Source organism: Gobio gobio, assembly GCF_949357685.1.
Source record: "Gobio gobio genome assembly, chromosome: 7".
In the NCBI taxonomy this organism is placed as follows: domain Eukaryota; kingdom Metazoa; phylum Chordata; class Actinopteri; order Cypriniformes; family Gobionidae; genus Gobio; species Gobio gobio.
Genome location: NC_137103.1, coordinates 46,276,300 through 46,295,775, shown reverse-complemented (window position 1 = coordinate 46,295,775; position 19,476 = coordinate 46,276,300). Strand labels below are relative to the sequence as shown.

Below are 19,476 nucleotides of genomic sequence, written 5' to 3'. Positions count from 1 at the left end.
AGAGCATCACAATATGACAAATCTGTTTTCTTGTAGCTCCTCCTTCTCCACCAACCCCAAAAGTCACAGACTGGACTAAGACTACAGCAGACTTGGAATGGATTCCGCCTTTGAAGGATGGAGGTTCAAAGATAATGGGCTACTATGTTGAATACAAAGAGGAGGGCACAGAAGCATGGGTTAAGGTTTGTTTAAGACCAGACTTTTTTATTTTTAGCAAAACATGTTCATTTAATTTTTATACATTAAAAAATATCTTCCTTCTGTTCCAGGCAAAAGACAAAGAAGTTAGAGGAAATAAATTTGTGGTCACTGGACTGAAAGAGAATGCATTGTTTAAGTTTAGAGTTTTGGCATTCAATGCTGCTGGATTGAGTGAACCAGGCGAAGTTGCTGATGCTATTGAAATGAAGGACCGGATAAGTAAGTCGCAGTGATTCAACATGTAATTCTCCCAATAAAGAGGTTTTTTTTTTTTTGCTTGTGCGCAAAAATATCTAAAATCCAAATAAAGATTAATATAGTCTAAAAAAAACCCCACTGGGTTAACCCCTATTGGTCGATGATCACGACGGCGTATGGTAGCCCAGTTTGTGCTGAATACAGTGTAATTATTTTTTTGGCATTAATATGTATATAAGCAACAACAAAAAAAGCACAAATGTCAGAGCATGTCAAAACTTCTAAAGGGTCCCAAAACTGTGCAGACATCTAGGGGTTAAAAAACAACCCAAGACCAGATGTTTTTAGCCCAAGGCCTGGGTAAATATAGAACAGCAAATTTGAGTTGTTTATTTAACCCAGCATAATGCGTTGATTTTATTTATTCATTTTTTACTATAATACTAGCATCATCTTTTTTTCTTCATTCATGATTTAGTGATTACAGATTAACTAATGTCCTCTAAACTTTTGTATAATATTACACACAACCATAGCTTCACTCATAGCTGAAAAAGGCTGTGACTGACTCCATAACCTGCCCATAAATAGGCAGTGAACAGCTCTGAGGACAAAGTATTTCGATTTAGTATCTTTACGAATAAAATAATTTATTCTATGCAAGGCATCAGGCATTTCTATCACGCAAAAAGACAGATGTGACTCTCGTTTAGGTGACTCACATCGCATCCCTGTATGTTGCTTTGCCTAAATTAAATTATTTGCAGCGCAGTAACGATTTTATAAATAAAATAAAATGGACACAAACCTGTATTTTACCAAAGAAATGCACCAATTTGTTGGCTCTGAAAACTGCTCTCTCCTGAAGGGGTTGCAAAAAGCCTTTGATAAAAAACTCAACCGCTGGGCTGTCCTGTCTGAACCAGGAACTGAACACTGAAAAAATAACATGCTCAACTCAGTCTTTGGGTTGTAAAAAATAACCCAGAATTTATTATGTGCACAGTATATGCAGTATGAATTTAATGAAAATGTTTGTCATTTCAGTTTTGCCAGTCCTTGAGCTGGACATTTCAGTAAAGGAGAAGATGGTTATTCATGCTGGAGGTGTTATTCGTATCCTGGCTTATGTGTCAGGCCAACCTCCACCTGTGATAACATGGAGCAGAGATGAGCACCCAGTCCCACCAGCAGCTGTTATTGAAACCACTTCAATCAGCTGCTCAATGGTAATTAAAGACTGCACAAGGGCACAACGAGGTGTTTATACAATAACAGCCAAAAATGATGGAGGAGAGGTGAAGAGGTCTGTAACTGTTGATGTACTTGGTAAGTGATTAATTATCAGGAACAAATAGTCTATACCTAATAGTCTATTACCATGAAATCGGAGAATTTACATTTTCTTATCTTATTTTGCTTCTTCAGATGTCCCTGGTCCGGTGGGGGCACCATTCTCAGCAGAAAATCTTACAAGTGAATCATGCAAGCTGAACTGGTTTTTCCCTGAAGATGATGGTGGATCTGCCATTTCCAACTACATAATTGAGAAACGTGAAGCAGAGCGCAAGGCTTGGACATCTTGCTCCTACACCGCTGGCAGACAAAGTGCTGTAGTAAATAATCTGGTGCTAAAAAAATCATATTTCTTCAGAGTTGCTGCTGAAAATGCAATTGGAGTAGGACCTTTCTGCCAAACATCATGCGAAATTGTGATTAAAGATCGTATCAGTAAGTATTTTTCTTTATTTTTCCCCCTGGATTTAAAATGGCTTTAAACTATTGACCAAGTAATGCAGCTGTAAAATAGTATTCAGCATGGATGATGTTGCTAATCATTATTTGGCTTCATTTTACTAGATGTTCCAGACCGTCCAGAAGAACTTGAGGTGACTGCCATCACTAAAGACTATATCAGTGTGACTTGGAAGCCACCTAAGTACGATGGAGGATCTGAGGTGATATCCTACATTCTTGAGGCTCGCATGATTGGCAAAGACAAGTTTGTCAGACTGACCAAAGAGAAACTGATGGATAGGAGATACACTTATGATGGTCTCCGGGAAGGCGACACCTATGAATTCCGTGTCAGTGCAGTGAATGAAGTTGGTCCGGGCAAACCATCCTTCTCCACTAAGCCAATTACATGTAAAGACGAACTTGGTGAGTGAAGTTTTTTTGTTTTTCAAGTGTTCTTTTTTATGTGCACCACTATTATTATTATTATAAGCCACTATTTTTACTACTATATTTTTACATATTTATGACATCAAATATATATATATATATTTTTTTTTTTGTTCAATTTTAGAACCCCCAACAATTGAGCTTGACTTCCGTGATAAGGTTGTTGTGCGTGTTGGTGAAAGCTGTGCACTCCAGGGGCGTTACACTGGAAAACCAGCCCCATCTGTCACCTGGTCAAGGGATGACAATGAACTGAAAGCAGACAACCATATCAAGTTCAAAAATACTCTTACTACAATGTGTCTGGGTATTATGAAAGCTCAGCGTGGGCACAGTGGCAAATACTGTGTGACAGTTGAAAACTGTACTGGTGCTCGTAAAGGCATCTGTAATGTCACAGTTGCAGGTAAGCCTCATGAAACAAGAGAAAATAAGTTTACTTAACTATAAAATATGCTGAACAAGCAATCTATCTTTGAATATTCTGTAAATTTTTTAGATCGACCATTGCCTCCAGAGGGCCCAGTTGTGTTTGAGGAAGTTCACAGAGATCACATGGTTATTTCTTGGAAGCCCCCTCTTGATGATGGTGGATGTGAAATTTCTAACTACATCATTGAGAAGAGAGATGTAAACAGAGACATGTGGACAACTGTAACATCTGCCTCCACAAAAACCCACTGCAAAATACCTAAGCTTGTAGAGGGTCGTGAATACATCATGAGAATTAGTGCTGAGAACATGTACGGCATAAGTGATCCACTGGAGTCAGAAGAGATGAAAGCTAAAGATCTATTCAGTATGGAAAAACACAAAAAATATAAATTAAAGCTGTAAAAAATTGTTTTGTTCCTAATATCTTGCACATAATTACAGGGGTACCTGAGGCACCTGAGCAACCGACTGTAAAAGACGTCTTTCGCGATTCAGCACTGGTGATTTGGAACCGTCCTCGTGATGGTGGAAAGCCCATCACAAACTATATCTTGGAGAGAAAGGAGCCCTCAGCTAAGAGATGGTCTCGTGCAACCAGAGATCCAATTTACCCTGCTACACAGTATAGGGTACAAGACCTTGTTGAAGGCTGTCAATATGAATTCCGTGTAATGGCAGAGAATGAAATTGGCACTGGAGATCCTAGCCCTCCAAGTAAACCTATTCTTGCTAAGGATCCCATTGGTAAGTCTTAGTGTTTTGATGGTTTCATTCTCTTAATGATTATCTTTGGATCATTCTTTATTCACTTATTCAATTTATTCTTTAATAGTTCTGCCAAGCCCACCTGTTTTGCCTGAAGCTGTTGACAAGACTAAAGATTCTGTGAGTCTATCATGGCGTGTTCCTCGTCATGATGGAAAAGGCAAAATTTTTGGTTACTTGATTGAGTATCATAAGCCTGGCGCAGTCGAATGGATCAAGGCAAATGAAACTCCTGAATCATGCCCAGACACCAAGTTTGTTGTGACAAAACTACCAGAAGGTGAAGAGTTTCAATTCAGAATTATGGCTGTGAATGCAGCTGGAAAATCTGAACCTGCATATGTCAAGGAACCAGTGAAAGTTCATGACAGACTTGGTAATTTTTCTTTTTGTTTACATTATCAGAAAATGCTTAAAGGGTTAGTTCACCCAAAAATGAAAATTGTGTCATTAATTATTACCCTCATGTTGTTCGACACCCGTAAGACCTCCGTTCATCTTCGGAACAGAAATGAAGATATTTTAGTTGAAATCTGATGGCTCTGAAAGGCCTCCATTGACACAATGGCACGGTTCACTCTCAAGACCCTTAAAAGGTACTAAAGACGTCGTTACAAAGTCCATGAAGCTCACTACAGTGGTTCTAAAATAACTTTATGAATCGGCGACAATAGTTTTTGTGCGCAAAAAAACCCTAAATAACAACTTACATAGTGATGACTATTTCAAAACAAGGCATCATGAAGCTTCGAAGCGTTATGAATCAGTGAGCCGAATGATGATTCGGATCGCGTGTCAAACCGCCAAACTGCTGAAATTTGGCGATTCAAAACCGCTGAATCGACTCGCTGATTCATAACGACTTTGTAACTACGTCTTTAGTACCTTTTAAGGGTCTTGAGAGTGAACCGTGCCATTGTGGAGGCCTTTCAGAGCCATCAGATTTCAACTAAAATATCTTCATTTCTGTTCCGAAGATGAACGGAGGTCTGACGGGTGTCGAACGACATGAGGGTAAGTAATTAATGACAGAATTTTCATTTTTGGGTGAACTAACCCTTTAAGAGTAGTATCGAAAAGTTGGTGTTGTTTTATAATACTACTCTCCTTCTGTAACTGGGAGTGTGTTTTACACAAACTGGAAGGTAATCATTAAAACATTTATTGATTTTTTTTTTTTTTTATCTCAATTCTCATGCAGAGGAGCCAGAGTTGCTGTTACATGGCAATATGGCTTGTGATCACCTTGCCATGGTTGGGACAGACATCACACTCAGTGCCACAATTAAGGGCATGCCAATACCCACTGTCTCTTGGAAAAAGAATGATGGTGAAGTTCCCGATCATTGCCTTATAGAGGTCACAGCAAGCGGAAGCAAACTTCACATTAAGAAGTGTACCCGTGCTGACAGTGGAAATTATACTATCACTATTCAGAATGCAGCTGGATCAAAATCTGCTACCTGCACAGTTCTTACTCTTGGTATGAATGTTTTAAGAACAATTCTTAACGATAGATACATGCATACATACATATTGGCTGGATGGATACTTTATTGTACAATAACACTGTAACAGAATTACAACAAAATTCATTACACATAGTATGTATAATTAAATGGATACCTATAGTAGCACCACAATGACTCATTTTCTTTTTGATTTAGATAAACCTAAACCTCCAAGGAACCTTACCATCTCTGAAATCACAAGTGAGTCAGCTTACCTGAAATGGCAAAAGCCAGAAGATGATGGTGGTGCTGTGATCTCCCACTATATTGTGCAAAAGAAAGATGTTGCAGCTGAGAACTGGGTTCCAGTGTGTGCTGCATCTAAGAAGCTGAGCCTCATGGCTCAATATTTGATGGAGGGAATTCAGTATCTCTTCAGAGTTGCAGCTGAGAATCAGTTTGGCAGGAGTGCATTTGTTGAAACCAGACAGCCCATCAAGGCAGTTGATCCTCTTTGTAAGTATTAAATTAAAAAAAGTATAAAAAAGTATTACTATTATTTTTTAAATGATTGATTTTCTATACCAGTTTGTGAAATTAACTTGTATATTTTTTCTTCTAGATCCCCCTGGTCCTCCCAAGAATCTGCATCATGTGGATGCAGACAAAACTGAAGTATGGCTTCAATGGGAGTGGCCTGAACGCACAGGTGGAAGTGAGATCACTGGATTCATTGTTGAGCATCAAGAAGACGGTTCCGCAGACTGGGTGACCTTCAAGACTGTCAGCAATCCTCAATGCCATATAACTGGACTTGTGGAGGGCAAAACCTACAGATTCCGAGTAAAATCACAAAATGCAATTGGCATTAGTCGACCAGACACCACTGTGCCAATTACTTGCCAGGAAAAAACCTGTAAGATTTTATACAATATTTTATATAATCATATTTTTTTAACAGAAAAATAATAACATTACATTTTATTATGCTAATATTCTTTTTCAGTGGCTCCAACTATTGAAGTTGATGTGAAGCTTATTGAGGGTCTTGTTGTCAAGGCTGGAAGTACAGTTGTCCTCCCAGCAGTCATGCATGGAATCCCAACTCCAACAGCCAAGTGGCAAATTGAAGGAAATGAGCTTAAAACTGAGGGCAAATTTAAGATAGTTACTGAAGGAAATTCAACTGTCTTGACTATCAGTGAATGTGTCAGAAATGACAGCGGAGAGTTTATACTTACTGTGGCAAATCCTGCTGGAAGCAAGTCTGTTGCTCTACATGTCACAGTCCTTGATGTTCCATCTGCTCCTGTTGGTCCTGTAAATATCCTTGAGGTTACCCCTGATCATATGGTAATCCAGTGGCGTCCACCAAAAGATGATGGTGGTACACCTTTGATGAACTATGTTGTAGAGAAGAAGGATGTCAAGAAGCCTTGGGAGCCATGGTCAGTTGTGAGTTCTGGAAGTACCAGCACAAAGGCCAAAGTCCCACGTTTGGAGAAGGGACGTGAATATATTGTGTGTGTACGTGCAGAGAACAAAATTGGCATTGGAGCTGCCCTTGAAAGTCCTCCCACTATTGCCAAGCATATGTTTGATCCCCCAGGCCCTCCTGGTCGACCAACATGTTCTGATATAACAGAAAATGCCGTAACAGTGTCATGGACTGAACCAGAAACAGATGGTGGAAGCCCTGTGAGTGGCTACATTGTTGAGCGCAGGGAGATGACCGGCAAATGGATTCGTGTCAACAAAACACCAGTCTTGGATGTAAGATACAGGGTGTGTGGATTATTTGAGGGCAACAGCTATGAATTTAGAATCTTTGCTGAAAATGTTGCTGGTGTAAGTGAACCTTCATATCCATCAGACCCTGTGAAAGCTAAACGTCCAATTAGTCCTCCAGGGCCTCCAAGTAACATTAAGCTGAAGGACTGGAGCAAGTCCTATGCAGATGTGGTATGGACCAAACCTTCCAGAGATGGAGGCAGCCCCATTCTAGGTTATGTTGTTGAATGCCAGAAATCAGGTTCTGCACAGTGGGAAAGAATTAGTAAGGATCTAATTAAGTTTTGTGCATTTAGAATACCTGGACTTAGTGAAGGCACAGAGTATAGATTCCGTATTAGAGCCTCAAACAAAATTGGAGATGGTGAGCCAAGAGAACTCTCAGAAACGGTGCTTGCCAAGGATATTCTTGTTCCCCCCGATGTAACTGTTGATGTTGCTTGCCGTGACCTCCTAACAGTTAGAGCAGGGCAAATCATCAACCTTGTGACCCGTGTAAAGGGAAGACCTGATCCAGAAATCACTTGGACTAAAGATGCAAGAGCTTTTGGCAGAGATAAGCGTACTGAGATGAACAATAACTTCCCTCTTGTTGAACTGGTAATTCAGGAAGCTGTTAGAGCTGATTATGGAAAATATGCAATTCAAGCAAAGAACAGCAGTGGTCAAGCACATGCTACAATTATTGTTAATGTACTTGATATTCCTGGAGCCTGTCAGAATTTGAAGGTTGCTTATGTGACTAAAGAGTCATGTATGGTGTCTTGGGAAAATCCAGAGGATAACGGTGGCACTGAAATTACTAATTATATAATTGAGTGCCGACAACCAAGTCAAAGGGGATGGACAGTTGTTGCATCTGACTGCACCAAACGACTTGTCAAAGCTCCACTTGTTGAGAATTGTGAATATTTCTTCCGTGTAAGTGCAGAGAATAAAATTGGTGCTGGTCCACCAACAGAAACAAAAGCACCAGTCCTTGCTGTTGATCCAGTTGAGAAACCTGGTGAGCCAGAGAACTTCCAAATCACTGAAATTGGCAAGACATTTGTCTTCCTCAAATGGAAGAAACCAGAATATGATGGTGGTAGTCGTAACCTTGCTTACCATATTGAAAAGAAGCCTAAAGAAGCAGATGAATGGGAAAGATTACACAAAGGCGCAATAAAGGAAACCTATTTCATGGCTGACAGATGTATTGAGAACCAAATTTATCAATTTAGAGTTCAAACAAAGAACGAGGGAGGAGAGAGTAACTGGGTGACAACAGCTGAAGTTCTTGTAAAGGAGGAACTTGTACCACCAGAGCTCAAAGTCAAACTGATGGGAGTTCTTGTTGTTAAAGCTGGAGATGCAGTTCCAATTGAGGCAGAGGTTATAGGCAAACCTCAGCCTGATATAAAATGGTCTAAAGAAGGTGTCACTAGCGATATCACCAAAAGCCCAAGAGTGCAAGTTGAAACTGGCACCAACTTCACTAAATTCCTGCTCACAAGTTCAAGACGTGGAGATACTGGACAATACATAATTACTGGAACAAATGCTGCTGGAACCTGTACTGCTGAGGCCAAGGTGAATGTTCTTGATAGACCAGGTCCTATCAGAGATCTGAAAGTGTCAGACATTTCTGTGGACAGATGCAAGCTTACATGGGAAGTACCAGAAGATGATGGTGGTTGTGAGATCTATAACTACATCATAGAAAAATGTGAGACAAAGAGAGGAGTATGGTCAATTTATTCAGCAGCTGTGATTACCAATTCAGCTAAAGTTACTCGCCTTATCGAAGGTAATGAATACATATTCAGAGTGAGAGCTGAGAACAAAATGGGTGCTGGCCCTGCTGTTGAAACTGAGTCTATTGTTGCAAGAACCCAGTTTAACAGACCAGGTGCACCAGATGCTCCAGAAGTGACTAAAATTACAAAAGAAGAAATGGTTGTTATGTGGTGCTCTCCTGATAATGATGGCGGAAAACCTATCACTGGTTATATTCTTGAGAAAAAAGAAGAGCATGCCATTCGGTGGGGCCCTGTTGTTAAGTCCCCAATTGCAGGGACACAGATGACTGTTTCAGGTTTACTGCCTAATCATGAATACCAGTTCCGTGTTAAGGCTGAAAATGAAATTGGGGTTGGTGATGCAAGCAAGCCATCCAGATCATTCACTGCAAGAGATCCAGTTGGTATGTCCAGTTACAATATTTTGTAAAATGTTTGTTTTTGCTTTTACAACCACATTTATTATTTGGTTTTCTATTTGCAGAGCCTCCTGGTCCCGTTAGTAACTTAAAGGTGTCTGACAGCTCAAAGACATCAGTCACTCTTGCATGGACAAAGCCTACATATGAAGGAGGTGCTCCTCTTATTGGATATGTAGTTGAGCTCAGGGTCAAGGGCACAGCCAAGAAGGGGGATGACGGCTGGAAAAGGTGCAATGTTGCTGCCCAGTTGATCGGAACAGTATTCACAGTCTCAAGCCTGGAAGAGAAGCTTGAATATGAATTCCGTGTTTCTGCCCAAAATCAGGTTGGCTTGAGTCAGCCAACAAATCTTGAAGGAACTGTGACACCAAGAGAAGTCTTGGGTGAGTTTTCATCGACTTTTCTATAACCTTTTCAGCAACATTCCTTTCTATGTCCTAATTTCTTGTGTTTTTATCCTTTTTTTTTCTTTTCGAATCTTCAGAGGCCCCCGAGATTGATTTGGATGCAGAACTGAAGAAAGGGTTGACAGTTAGGGCTGGATGCCCAATAAGATTAGTTGCAACAATCAGAGGCAGACCTGCTCCCAAAGTCTTATGGAGGAGAATGGGAATAGATAATGTTGTTCAGAAGGGCCATGTTGATCTCATTGACACTATGACATTCCTTGTTATATCTGAAAGTACTCGTGATGATTCAGGCAAATATTCATTGACTGTATCCAGTCCAGCCGGAGAAAAGGCAGTGTTTGTGAATGTCAAAGTACTTGGTAAGTAAAAAACAAGCCCTCATTTATTCTGTTTCAGTCACGTGACTTCTTCTGATTATTTTTACATATTGGGAAAATTCACACAACTGAAACAGAGGAATACAGTAAAATATATGTATCTATGAAAATACTTAAAATATCTAACTTTTGATTCATATATATAATTATAATTATTATTATTTTTTGCATTTTAAAAACAGATACACCTGGACCTGTTGTTAGTCTTGAGGTTACTGACATCACAATGTCCTCTTGCAACCTCACATGGTCTCCACCTGAAATTGATGGTGGCAGTAACATCACTCATTACATGGTTGAAAAACGAGAAATTGATCGCAAGACTTGGGCAACAGTGAAAGCTAATGTTGAAAACACCACATTTAAAGTAAGCAATCTCGTCCCAGGAACAGAGTATTACTTACGGGTCATAGCTGTAAATGAGTATGGTCCCGGAGTCCCAAAAGTTACACCAAAATCCTATCTGGCCTCTGATCCTATCAGTAAGTGCATTCTTAACCAGATCTATTTTAAAGGATTTGTTGAAGCAGTATTACTATAACAATTGTGTGTCCTCCCTTAAGGCAAGCCTGACCCACCACAAAAGGTTGATATTCTTGAGATTACCAAGAACAGTGCAACTGTGGGATGGGTGAAACCACTGCGGGATGGCGGAGCTAAAATTGATGGCTACATTATTGACTATCTTGAGCTTCCGATGCCTAAACCTCCCAAGAAACCAGTAGAGGGTGAAGCTGAGGCTGAGCCTGGAGTAGAGCCTGTGGCCCCTCCTCCACCTGAACCTGTGGTTGAGGATGAGGAGGAGAAGGAAAAGGAGGAGAAGAAGGAGGAATGGACACCATACACAGTCGTAAAAGATTTGAGCATCTCTGTTGCTGGACTAAAGGAAGGAAGAAAATATCGTTTCAGAGTCGCAGCAAGAAATGCCATGGGATCTAGCCTTCCCACAGAGACAAGAGAAGCTTATGAGATCAAGGAGCAGATGTGTAAGTTATTGAATGAACGTGTTACTCATTCATTTGAATTTAAAAAATCCACAGCGTGGATTTTTTAAATTATTTTATAATGTTTCCTGAGGTGTACTTATATTGTTAGTATGATTTTTACATCACAAAGTGTCATAATTTAGAAATAAAAGGCATTTTTTCTATCTTGATATTAGCCCTCTGGCTTGAATGTTCTGTTTTAAGGGGTGTGTCTGCTGTGAGACTTCAGTGTAAACGCCCACTGTTGTGCTCACATCTTTGCATTTAAAATGAGTATTAGATTATGTGGCGGAGGGGGCGTGGTTTAGCGAGCTCTGCAAACACTGCCAGAGAGAGACAGAGACTCGGAGACCTGGAGAAAGATTGCTGAGAAAGTTATATTGTACTGAGTTGTTGAGAGCGCTGTGAGCGCGAGTTTATTTTGTTTGTATCTTAGAGTTATGAATAAACAAGAGTCCCAGTGACGCCGACCCGGTCTTCCATCTTATTCTACAAACTTTGTAACATGTGGAACCCTTCTCGAATACTTTTGCTAAGTTTTTTTTACCATTACAGCTGTCGAGATGAATGAATCGTGAAAGTGTTGATTATAGCATTATATTTAGATATTTTCCCCATCACATGAAAGGCTGCAGTGATGAGCATTGAGCATAGATCGCGTGAATGCAGTGATCTTGTCATTGCAACGCTATTTCTCTCACAAAATGCTTTCACCACAACTAACAGTAAACACGACATCGATATGAATATAGTAAGAGCTTCGTTGTGCAGCATAACAGCGTCATTTGTTATAACAGCATTTTGGGCAAGTGTGCAGATACACTCGCGATGCGTGATTGACAGCTCTGAACGTTATAAAGAGTGTGTTCTTTGATCACTCTATGTAATCATTTAAATAACAGATTTGTTTCATGCTACTAACAGAAATTATGTGAAGTTGACCGTTTAACGTTATTCACTGGCTTGATTCACTGATGCATACAGTATTAAACGATTTAGGAAGAAAGTCTGTGTGAAGTTGAATGATTAGCTACACATCAGAAATCACAGATCAGGCATTACACTGTTACTCACTGTTTGTGGCGGTGCTGTCGAATCCATATCGTAAAGTCTGTTTGTAAAGCCTGTGCTGACATTGCGAAACGGAATCCATTTTCTCCAAATTCTCTGGGCGGGCAAAGCAGAGGAAGGGGAAGTAACCTTACCCTGTATGACGACAGATTCCAGATCGGCTCGTCTGAGCTGTCATTTTCTCAAAGGCAGAGCAGGACACCCAGAACTCGGTTTACAATTTCTAGCCACTTGGGGACCATATATAGGCTAGGGGAACTAATATTAATGTCAAAAAAACTCATAAAATTAAAATTTCATGCCATGAGACCTTTAATAGACTTTAACTAAAAAAACTTGTGTTTTTTCCTAGTTGAGCCCAAAATCATCATGCCTGAGCTTGTCACTGCAAAGGCAGGAGCAAAACTGAGGGTTGAGGCTCTTGTATCTGGAAAGCCAGCACCAGTGTGCCAATGGAAACGGGGAGAAAATAACGTAGTCTCATCAAGCCGTCTTGCTGTGCACAAATCTCAGAACATGTGTGTGCTCATCATTAAGGATGTTTCGAGACAAGACAGTGCTGAATACAGCCTTGTTGCTGAGAACAGCACTGGAAAAGTTGACCAGACTTTGAAAATCATCATCAGAGGTTAGAACTTGCCATCATCATCACCACCTTCAATATTAATGGGCTATGTGAACATGCAGTTAATTTTTCTACAAACATTCTTTTGTGTCAGATATTCCCGGGCCACCTGAGCCACCATTTGAGATCAGTGACATTGATGCTGATGCCTGCACACTCTCTTGGAACAAACCTATTGAAGATGGTGGTAGCAATATCACTAATTATGTAGTTGAGAAGTGTGATGTAAGCAGAGGTGACTGGGTTACTGCTCTTTCCAGCTGTGGCAAAGCTGGCTGCAGGATCGGAAAGCTTATTCCCGGAAAGGAATATGTGTTCCGTGTTCGTGCTGAGAACAGATTTGGTATTTCAGACCCCCTTTCATCTGAAAGGATGGTTGCTAAATTCCCATTTGGTAAGTTGAAATGCAAGCATCAGTAGTGTCTGTCAACATGCAACTGATGACAAAAATGGTGAGACCTATTTGTCAGTGTCTAACAATTTCATTTTCTTTTAGATGTTCCTGGTGAACCTCTGAACTGCCGCATCAACAAAGTGAACAAGGACTGCATGTTTGTGGCTTGGGATAAGCCTGAGTCTGATGGTGGCAGTCCAGTTACTGGATACTACATTGAACGCAAAGAGAGGAACAGTCTCCTTTGGGTGAAGGCTAATGATTCTGTTGTTCGCACAACAGAATATCCTTGTGCTGGACTAATTGAGGGTCTGGAATACACTTTCAGAGTGTCTGCTATAAACCGAGCTGGACAGGGTAAACCAAGCAAGAAAACTGAGTTCATCACAGCAAGAACACCTGTTGGTATGTACATGTAAAATACATTTTAGGTATAAATGTTTGCATATTAGATATTTATGTTCTATATTTTTCTATTCTTTTGTTTTTAAATTCTAGATGCTCCTGGAAAACCAGAGGTTCTTGATGTGACTAAGAACACAGTTACACTGGTTTGGACTAAACCAAAGAATGATGGTGGAAGCAAGATAATTGGATACTATGTTGAGGCTTTGAGACTTCCAGGAGACACTTGGGTGCGTTGCAACATAAGTAGTCAAAATGTGCCTCGTGAGGAGTACACCGCAACTGGTTTAGAAGAGGGTGCTAAGTACCAGTTTAGGGTAATAGCCAAGACAGCAGTTAACCTTAGCAGACCATCTGAAATTACTGACGCCATTCTGGTGTCTGCAGAAAATGGTAAGTAGTTTTATGGGGGTTTTTGCATCACTTTTTAAATGTTTTCTAAATAGCAATTGCTATTTGTCTTATTGATTTTCTGTCATGTTTGATTGTTTATAGTACCTCCAAGAATAGAGCTTTCAATACAGATGAAAAAGATGTTGCCAGTAAAGGCTGGGTCAGATGTTTGCCTTGAAGCTGAAGTTTTTGGCAAACCAATGCCCAAGGTTACATGGAGCAAAAATGGAGAATTGTTAAAATCTGACAAAGAATTCAAGATGTGTCAAAAGAGACATCTCTTTTCCCTGAGCCTTGATGCAGTTACTAAACTTCATACTGGGAATTATGGAATTCTTGCAGCAAATGCAAGTGGTTCTACAACTGCAGAAATGCAACTCAAAGTTTTTGGTGAGTAAAATTATAATTTTATTGTTCAGCCTAAACACTACTAAGTGAATGTGTCTTTTTTTTTTAAACAAAATAATAATCATGCATTCCCCTTACACAGATACACCTGGACCACCAGCCTCCATCAAGTTTGATGAAATATTTTCAGATCGTATTAAGTTGAGCTGGGAGGCTCCACTTGCCGATGGTTGTTCTCCAATTACAAATTATGTTGTTGATAAACGTGAGACAAGCAGGGCTAACTGGGCCCAGTTTTCTGCTAAAATCAGTGGTGATGTAATGGAATGTTCAGTGGAGAGACTAATTGAGGGGCACGAGTACCAGTTCCGTGTTCGTGCTGAGAACCGATATGGTACTGGTGATGCCATCGTATCAGACCCTGTTGTGGCAAGGAATCCCTTCAGTAAGACCTTACTATTGGTTTGTGTATTTTATTGCTTGGATATATCATTTCTATGTACTAATGTACTTGTCATTTACAGCTGTTCCTGGAGCATGTGACCCACCGGTCCTTACAAACATCACAAAGGAGCATATGACTGTAAGCTGGAAGGAACCATCTGATGATGGAAAATCGCCTATCCTTGGATACTTAGTTGAGAAACGAGAGACCAAGGAAGTGAACTGGACCAAACTGAACAGAAAACCCTTGCTGGAGAGAACACTTGAGGTTGGAGGTCTCTCTGAGGGAGCTCAGTATGAATTTAGAGTCATTGCTCTTAATAAAGCTGGCCTTGGCAAGCCCAGTGAACCATCTAATGCTGCCTCTGCTCTTGATCCTTTGTGTGAGTATCAAAACCTATTCACAATATCTTGTATATCAACATATATGTGAGAGTATTTATCAGTACCTCATACTTATTTACAGATCCTCCAGGCCCACCCATTTCTCCCAAGGTCACAGATACCACCAGTAGCACAATTAAACTAACTTGGACTAAGCCTGCAAATGATGGTGGAAGTGAAATTTTGGGATACCTTGTTGAATGCAAGAGAACTAATACATCAGACTGGATAAGATGCAATGTACCAAAGAACCTTCAGGATACAAATTATGTTGCGACTGGACTCTTAGAGAAATCAGAATACCAACTTCGTGTGACTGCTGTAAATAAAGTTGGATTCAGCCAGCCTTGTGAAGTTTCTGAAAAACACGTTGCCAAGGATGTTTTTGGTACTAACTTTAAAATAATTTATTTTATACTTTGTTAATTCTTATATACTTTATGAAAAATATTAGAAAAAATACTGAAATAAATTTTGAAAATACAATATTAAAAATTGTTGTAACTAATTCCTGAAATATATACATGTATTTATTCCAGCTGCTCCTGAGGCTGAGCTTGACGCAGAGCTGAAGGATACTTTGGTGCTAATGGCTGGCAGTAAAATGAAACTTCATGCCACAATTAAGGGTCGACCAACCCCCAGGGTCACCTGGGCCAAGATGAACACCAACATTAAGGACAGACAAGGAATCATAATCAAGACGACAGACACTGATACGCTGGTTTGTGTTGAGAAAGTGAACAGATATGATGCCGGGAAATACATTCTGAATCTTGACAGTGTTAGCGGAATGAAGATGTACACAGTTATTGTCAAGGTCCTTGGTGAGTTCTGTGATATTACGAGTTTTATTTTTATTTAGATATATAGGTTACTTAATATTGAATTTTAACAATATATATTAATATATAAAGCATAATATAACTCTTTTAACATTAAACAGATACCCCTGGACCTCCACTTAATCTGATGATAAAAGAGACATCAAAGGACAGTGCCTCTATCCTTTGGGATGCACCTCTAATTGATGGTGGAAGTGAGATTACAGGTTACATTGTTGACAAAAGAGATGCCGAAAGGAAAGCATGGTCAAATGTTTCGAACACTTGTACTAAAACATCTTTCAAGATTGATGGTTTAGAGGCTGGTAGAGCTTATTGCTTCAGGGTTCTGGCTCAAAATAAGTATGGCATCGGTGAACCATGTGAAACTGTGGATGCTGTTAGAGCTTCTGGTAAGGGAAGATAATTTTTGATCAAGTAATCCTCAATAATTTCAATATATATTTTATTATAGTTCTGCTGATGTCTATTATTAAATAAATGTAACAATATCTTCCAGAACAACCTGGCCCTGTTATGGACTTCAAGACCTTACTGGTAACCAAGAACTCTTGTACTCTTTCCTGGAAAAAGCCAATCAGTGATGGTGGAAGCCGCATCATTGCATATGTGCTTGAGGTCCTTAATGGCGAAGACAAATGGAAGGAGCTTCTTCGATCAAAGAACATGCAATATAGTGCAAAAGATCTTGTTGAAGGAAGGGAATACAAATACAGAGTATTTGCAACAAATGATTCTGGTGATGGTCCTGTGAAAGAACTCGCTGTGGTTGCAAAAGATGTCAATGGTGAGATTTTGTATAGAAATAATTTTGTATTTTTTGTATAAAAATGCCCTTGAGCTCTTTCTGTTATATTGTGTTTTAAATCTGTTCTTTATCTATTATTTTTCTTTACTATTATAGTTTATCCAAGCTGTGACTTGCGTGAATTGCCTAACTTAAACTACATTGCAAAAGAAGGAAGCAATGTTCGTCTCAAGATTCCTATTAGTGGAAAGCCTGTCCCTGTTGTCACATGGAAGAAGGGAGAGGATGAAAATCTGACAGACTCTGGAAGAGTGTGTGTAGAATCAACAGCTGTAAACACAACTCTCTTGATACGTGACTGCCAAAGGACAGATGCCTCGAAATACACCATCACTCTTCGCAACTCTGCTGGGACAAAAGAGTCCACAATTTTTGTCAGAGTTGTTGGCAAACCAGGAATTCCAACTGCACCAATAAAGTTCAAGGAAGTGACTGCAGATGGTGCAACCTTAAAATGGGGTGCTCCTAAAGATGATGGTGGATCAGAAGTTACCAACTACATTCTTGAGAAACGTGATTCCATTACTAACATGTGGGTTACTGTGTCTTCATCTTTGGACACAAACACTTTCAGAGTGACTGGTCTCCATGAGGGAACTGAATACATCTTTAGAGTGAGTGCAGAAAACAAATATGGAATTGGCGAGGGCCTCAAATCAGAGCCTGTGGTTGCCAAGCATCCATTCAGTGAGTGGACATTCAATTTATTGTCAATATATACCTAAATACCTTTTTATACGAAGTGTAAAAATCTCACTTTCTTACTCATTATTTTTTCCTCAGATGTACCAGATTCACCTCCTCCCCCACAAGTCATGAGTATGCGTCATAATTCAGCAACTCTTACATGGTTAGATCCAAGGAAAACTGGAGGTTCACCAATAACAGGTACATAAATAATTAACTGAATATAAGACAATAGTCATCATTTTTCATTGAAATATAGCGAGGAGAAAAAACAATATTAGAACAATTGGATAAATAAACAGTGTGTTTTACTTACAGGCTACCATGTTGAATTCAAGGAAAGAAACAGCATGTTATGGAAAAGGGCAAGCCAAACTCCTTTGAAGATGAGAGATTTCAAAGTGACAGGCTTAACAGAGGGTCTAGAGTATGAGTTCAGAGTTATGGCTATTAATTTGGCTGGTGTTGGAAGACCAAGTCCTGCCACTGAGCCAATGGTTGCCTTGGATGCAATTGGTAAGTAAATCTTATTTTGAAGGTTTGAGTCTTTAGACTCCAATTATGTATGTTTTTTTATTTAATCCTTTATTTGAACATATTTCATTATAGATGCACCTGGGAAACCAGATGTGATTAGCATCACTAGAAGCACTGTAACACTTCAATGGACTGAACCTCAGTATGATGGTGGACACAAGCTAACAGGCTACATTGTTGAGAGACGTGATCTCCCAGCCAAGGTCTGGGTGAAGGCTAATGCAGTAAATGTTGTCGACTGTGCATTTACTGTAGCAGACTTGCAAGAGGGTTGCAAATATGAATTTAGAATCAGAGCAAAGAATTCTGCTGGAGCAATAAGTCCACCCTCTGAACAAACTGATACCCTTATGTGCACGGATGAATATGGTAAGACTCAATTGCTCTTTCTAGTGCATGCATTGTTAGTAAATTATGTTTCATATAATCCGACCTGGGAAATAATTAGGCTGATTAGTTTATGTACTGATTATTTTGCAGCGGCACCAACCATTATAATCGATCCGACAGTCAAGGAGGGGCTTACTGTCAAAGCTGGAGATACAATTGTGATTACTGCAACAAGCATTCTGGGTAAACCCCAACCAACCTCGGTGTGGTCAAAGGGTGGAAAGTATTTCAAGCCTTCAGATGTGTGTCAGATAGAAACTACTCCTTCTTCTTCAACTCTTTATATCAAGTATGCCAGTAGAAAGGATTCAGGAGAGTACACAATAACAGCAAGTAACCCATTTGGTGTCAAGGAGGAAAATGTGAAAGTAACAATTTTAGATGTTCCTGGTCCACCAGGGCCAGTTGAAGCTAGTGGAATTTCCTCTGAAAAGGTCACTTTGACATGGACACCACCTCATGAAGATGGAGGATCTCCAATCAAATATTACACATTGGAGAAAAGAGAAACAAGCCGTCTCCTTTGGACCATTCTTGCTGAAAAGGTTATTGACTGCCACTTTGTTGCCAATAAACTTATTCAGGGAAATGAATACATCTTCCGGGTTTCTGCTGTCAATAATTCTGGAGCTGGTGATGCTTCGCATTCTGAACCAGTGAAAATGGTGGATACCTATGGTATGTTTATTGTTTAAAAATTATTTGTCTCATATTATTTCCATACCTTTGTGTGTAATGCTTCATATGCAATAAGATTTTCAAAAGACACATTACGTTTTTCAGGTCCGCCAGGCCCACCAGCCAAACCAGAAGTTGAAAATGTTTGTGGAAATTCTGTTACCATTGCTTGGAAAAGACCAGCTGATGATGGAGGAAGTGATATATCGGGCTATATGGTTGAGAAGAAAGAAAAGAAGGGTATGAGATGGACACGAGCATCAAAGAAAATGATTGCTGACCTCCACTTTGAAGTGAAAGGGCTAAAAGAGGGAGTTGAATATGAATTTAGAGTAACTGCTGAGAATAAGGCTGGTTTTGGTGAGCCAAGTGAACCTTCAATGTCTGTGAGGACAAAGCTTGTTGCAGGTAAGTAAAGTGATTATTTATTGTTTTGATTTTTTATATGATAGCAAATATG

At 39.7% G+C, this 19,476-nt stretch overlaps 1 protein-coding gene across 1 annotated transcript in view; it reads left to right on the top strand.

Moving 5' to 3' along the window:
- Positions 1–19,476, top strand: part of ttn.1 (titin, tandem duplicate 1) — a 140,029-nt gene that overhangs the window by 77,052 nt on the left and 43,501 nt on the right. Inside the window, exons 140-173 of the mRNA XM_079820923.1 lie at positions 37–185; positions 273–423; positions 1,450–1,731; positions 1,831–2,133; positions 2,263–2,565; positions 2,714–2,995; positions 3,089–3,388; positions 3,466–3,768; positions 3,857–4,165; positions 4,991–5,272; positions 5,457–5,756; positions 5,863–6,156; positions 6,247–9,216; positions 9,297–9,617; positions 9,719–10,003; positions 10,204–10,503; positions 10,585–11,007; positions 12,431–12,706; positions 12,798–13,097; positions 13,200–13,502; positions 13,596–13,895; positions 13,998–14,285; positions 14,386–14,688; positions 14,768–15,070; positions 15,154–15,459; positions 15,611–15,898; positions 16,018–16,308; positions 16,416–16,703; positions 16,821–17,411; positions 17,508–17,612; positions 17,730–17,927; positions 18,021–18,317; positions 18,429–19,016; positions 19,122–19,424. Of these exons, the coding sequence (XP_079677049.1) occupies positions 37–185; positions 273–423; positions 1,450–1,731; positions 1,831–2,133; positions 2,263–2,565; positions 2,714–2,995; positions 3,089–3,388; positions 3,466–3,768; positions 3,857–4,165; positions 4,991–5,272; positions 5,457–5,756; positions 5,863–6,156; positions 6,247–9,216; positions 9,297–9,617; positions 9,719–10,003; positions 10,204–10,503; positions 10,585–11,007; positions 12,431–12,706; positions 12,798–13,097; positions 13,200–13,502; positions 13,596–13,895; positions 13,998–14,285; positions 14,386–14,688; positions 14,768–15,070; positions 15,154–15,459; positions 15,611–15,898; positions 16,018–16,308; positions 16,416–16,703; positions 16,821–17,411; positions 17,508–17,612; positions 17,730–17,927; positions 18,021–18,317; positions 18,429–19,016; positions 19,122–19,424 (12,885 nt within the window). The remainder of the gene's footprint in view (positions 1–36; positions 186–272; positions 424–1,449; positions 1,732–1,830; positions 2,134–2,262; positions 2,566–2,713; positions 2,996–3,088; positions 3,389–3,465; positions 3,769–3,856; positions 4,166–4,990; positions 5,273–5,456; positions 5,757–5,862; positions 6,157–6,246; positions 9,217–9,296; positions 9,618–9,718; positions 10,004–10,203; positions 10,504–10,584; positions 11,008–12,430; positions 12,707–12,797; positions 13,098–13,199; positions 13,503–13,595; positions 13,896–13,997; positions 14,286–14,385; positions 14,689–14,767; positions 15,071–15,153; positions 15,460–15,610; positions 15,899–16,017; positions 16,309–16,415; positions 16,704–16,820; positions 17,412–17,507; positions 17,613–17,729; positions 17,928–18,020; positions 18,318–18,428; positions 19,017–19,121; positions 19,425–19,476) is intronic.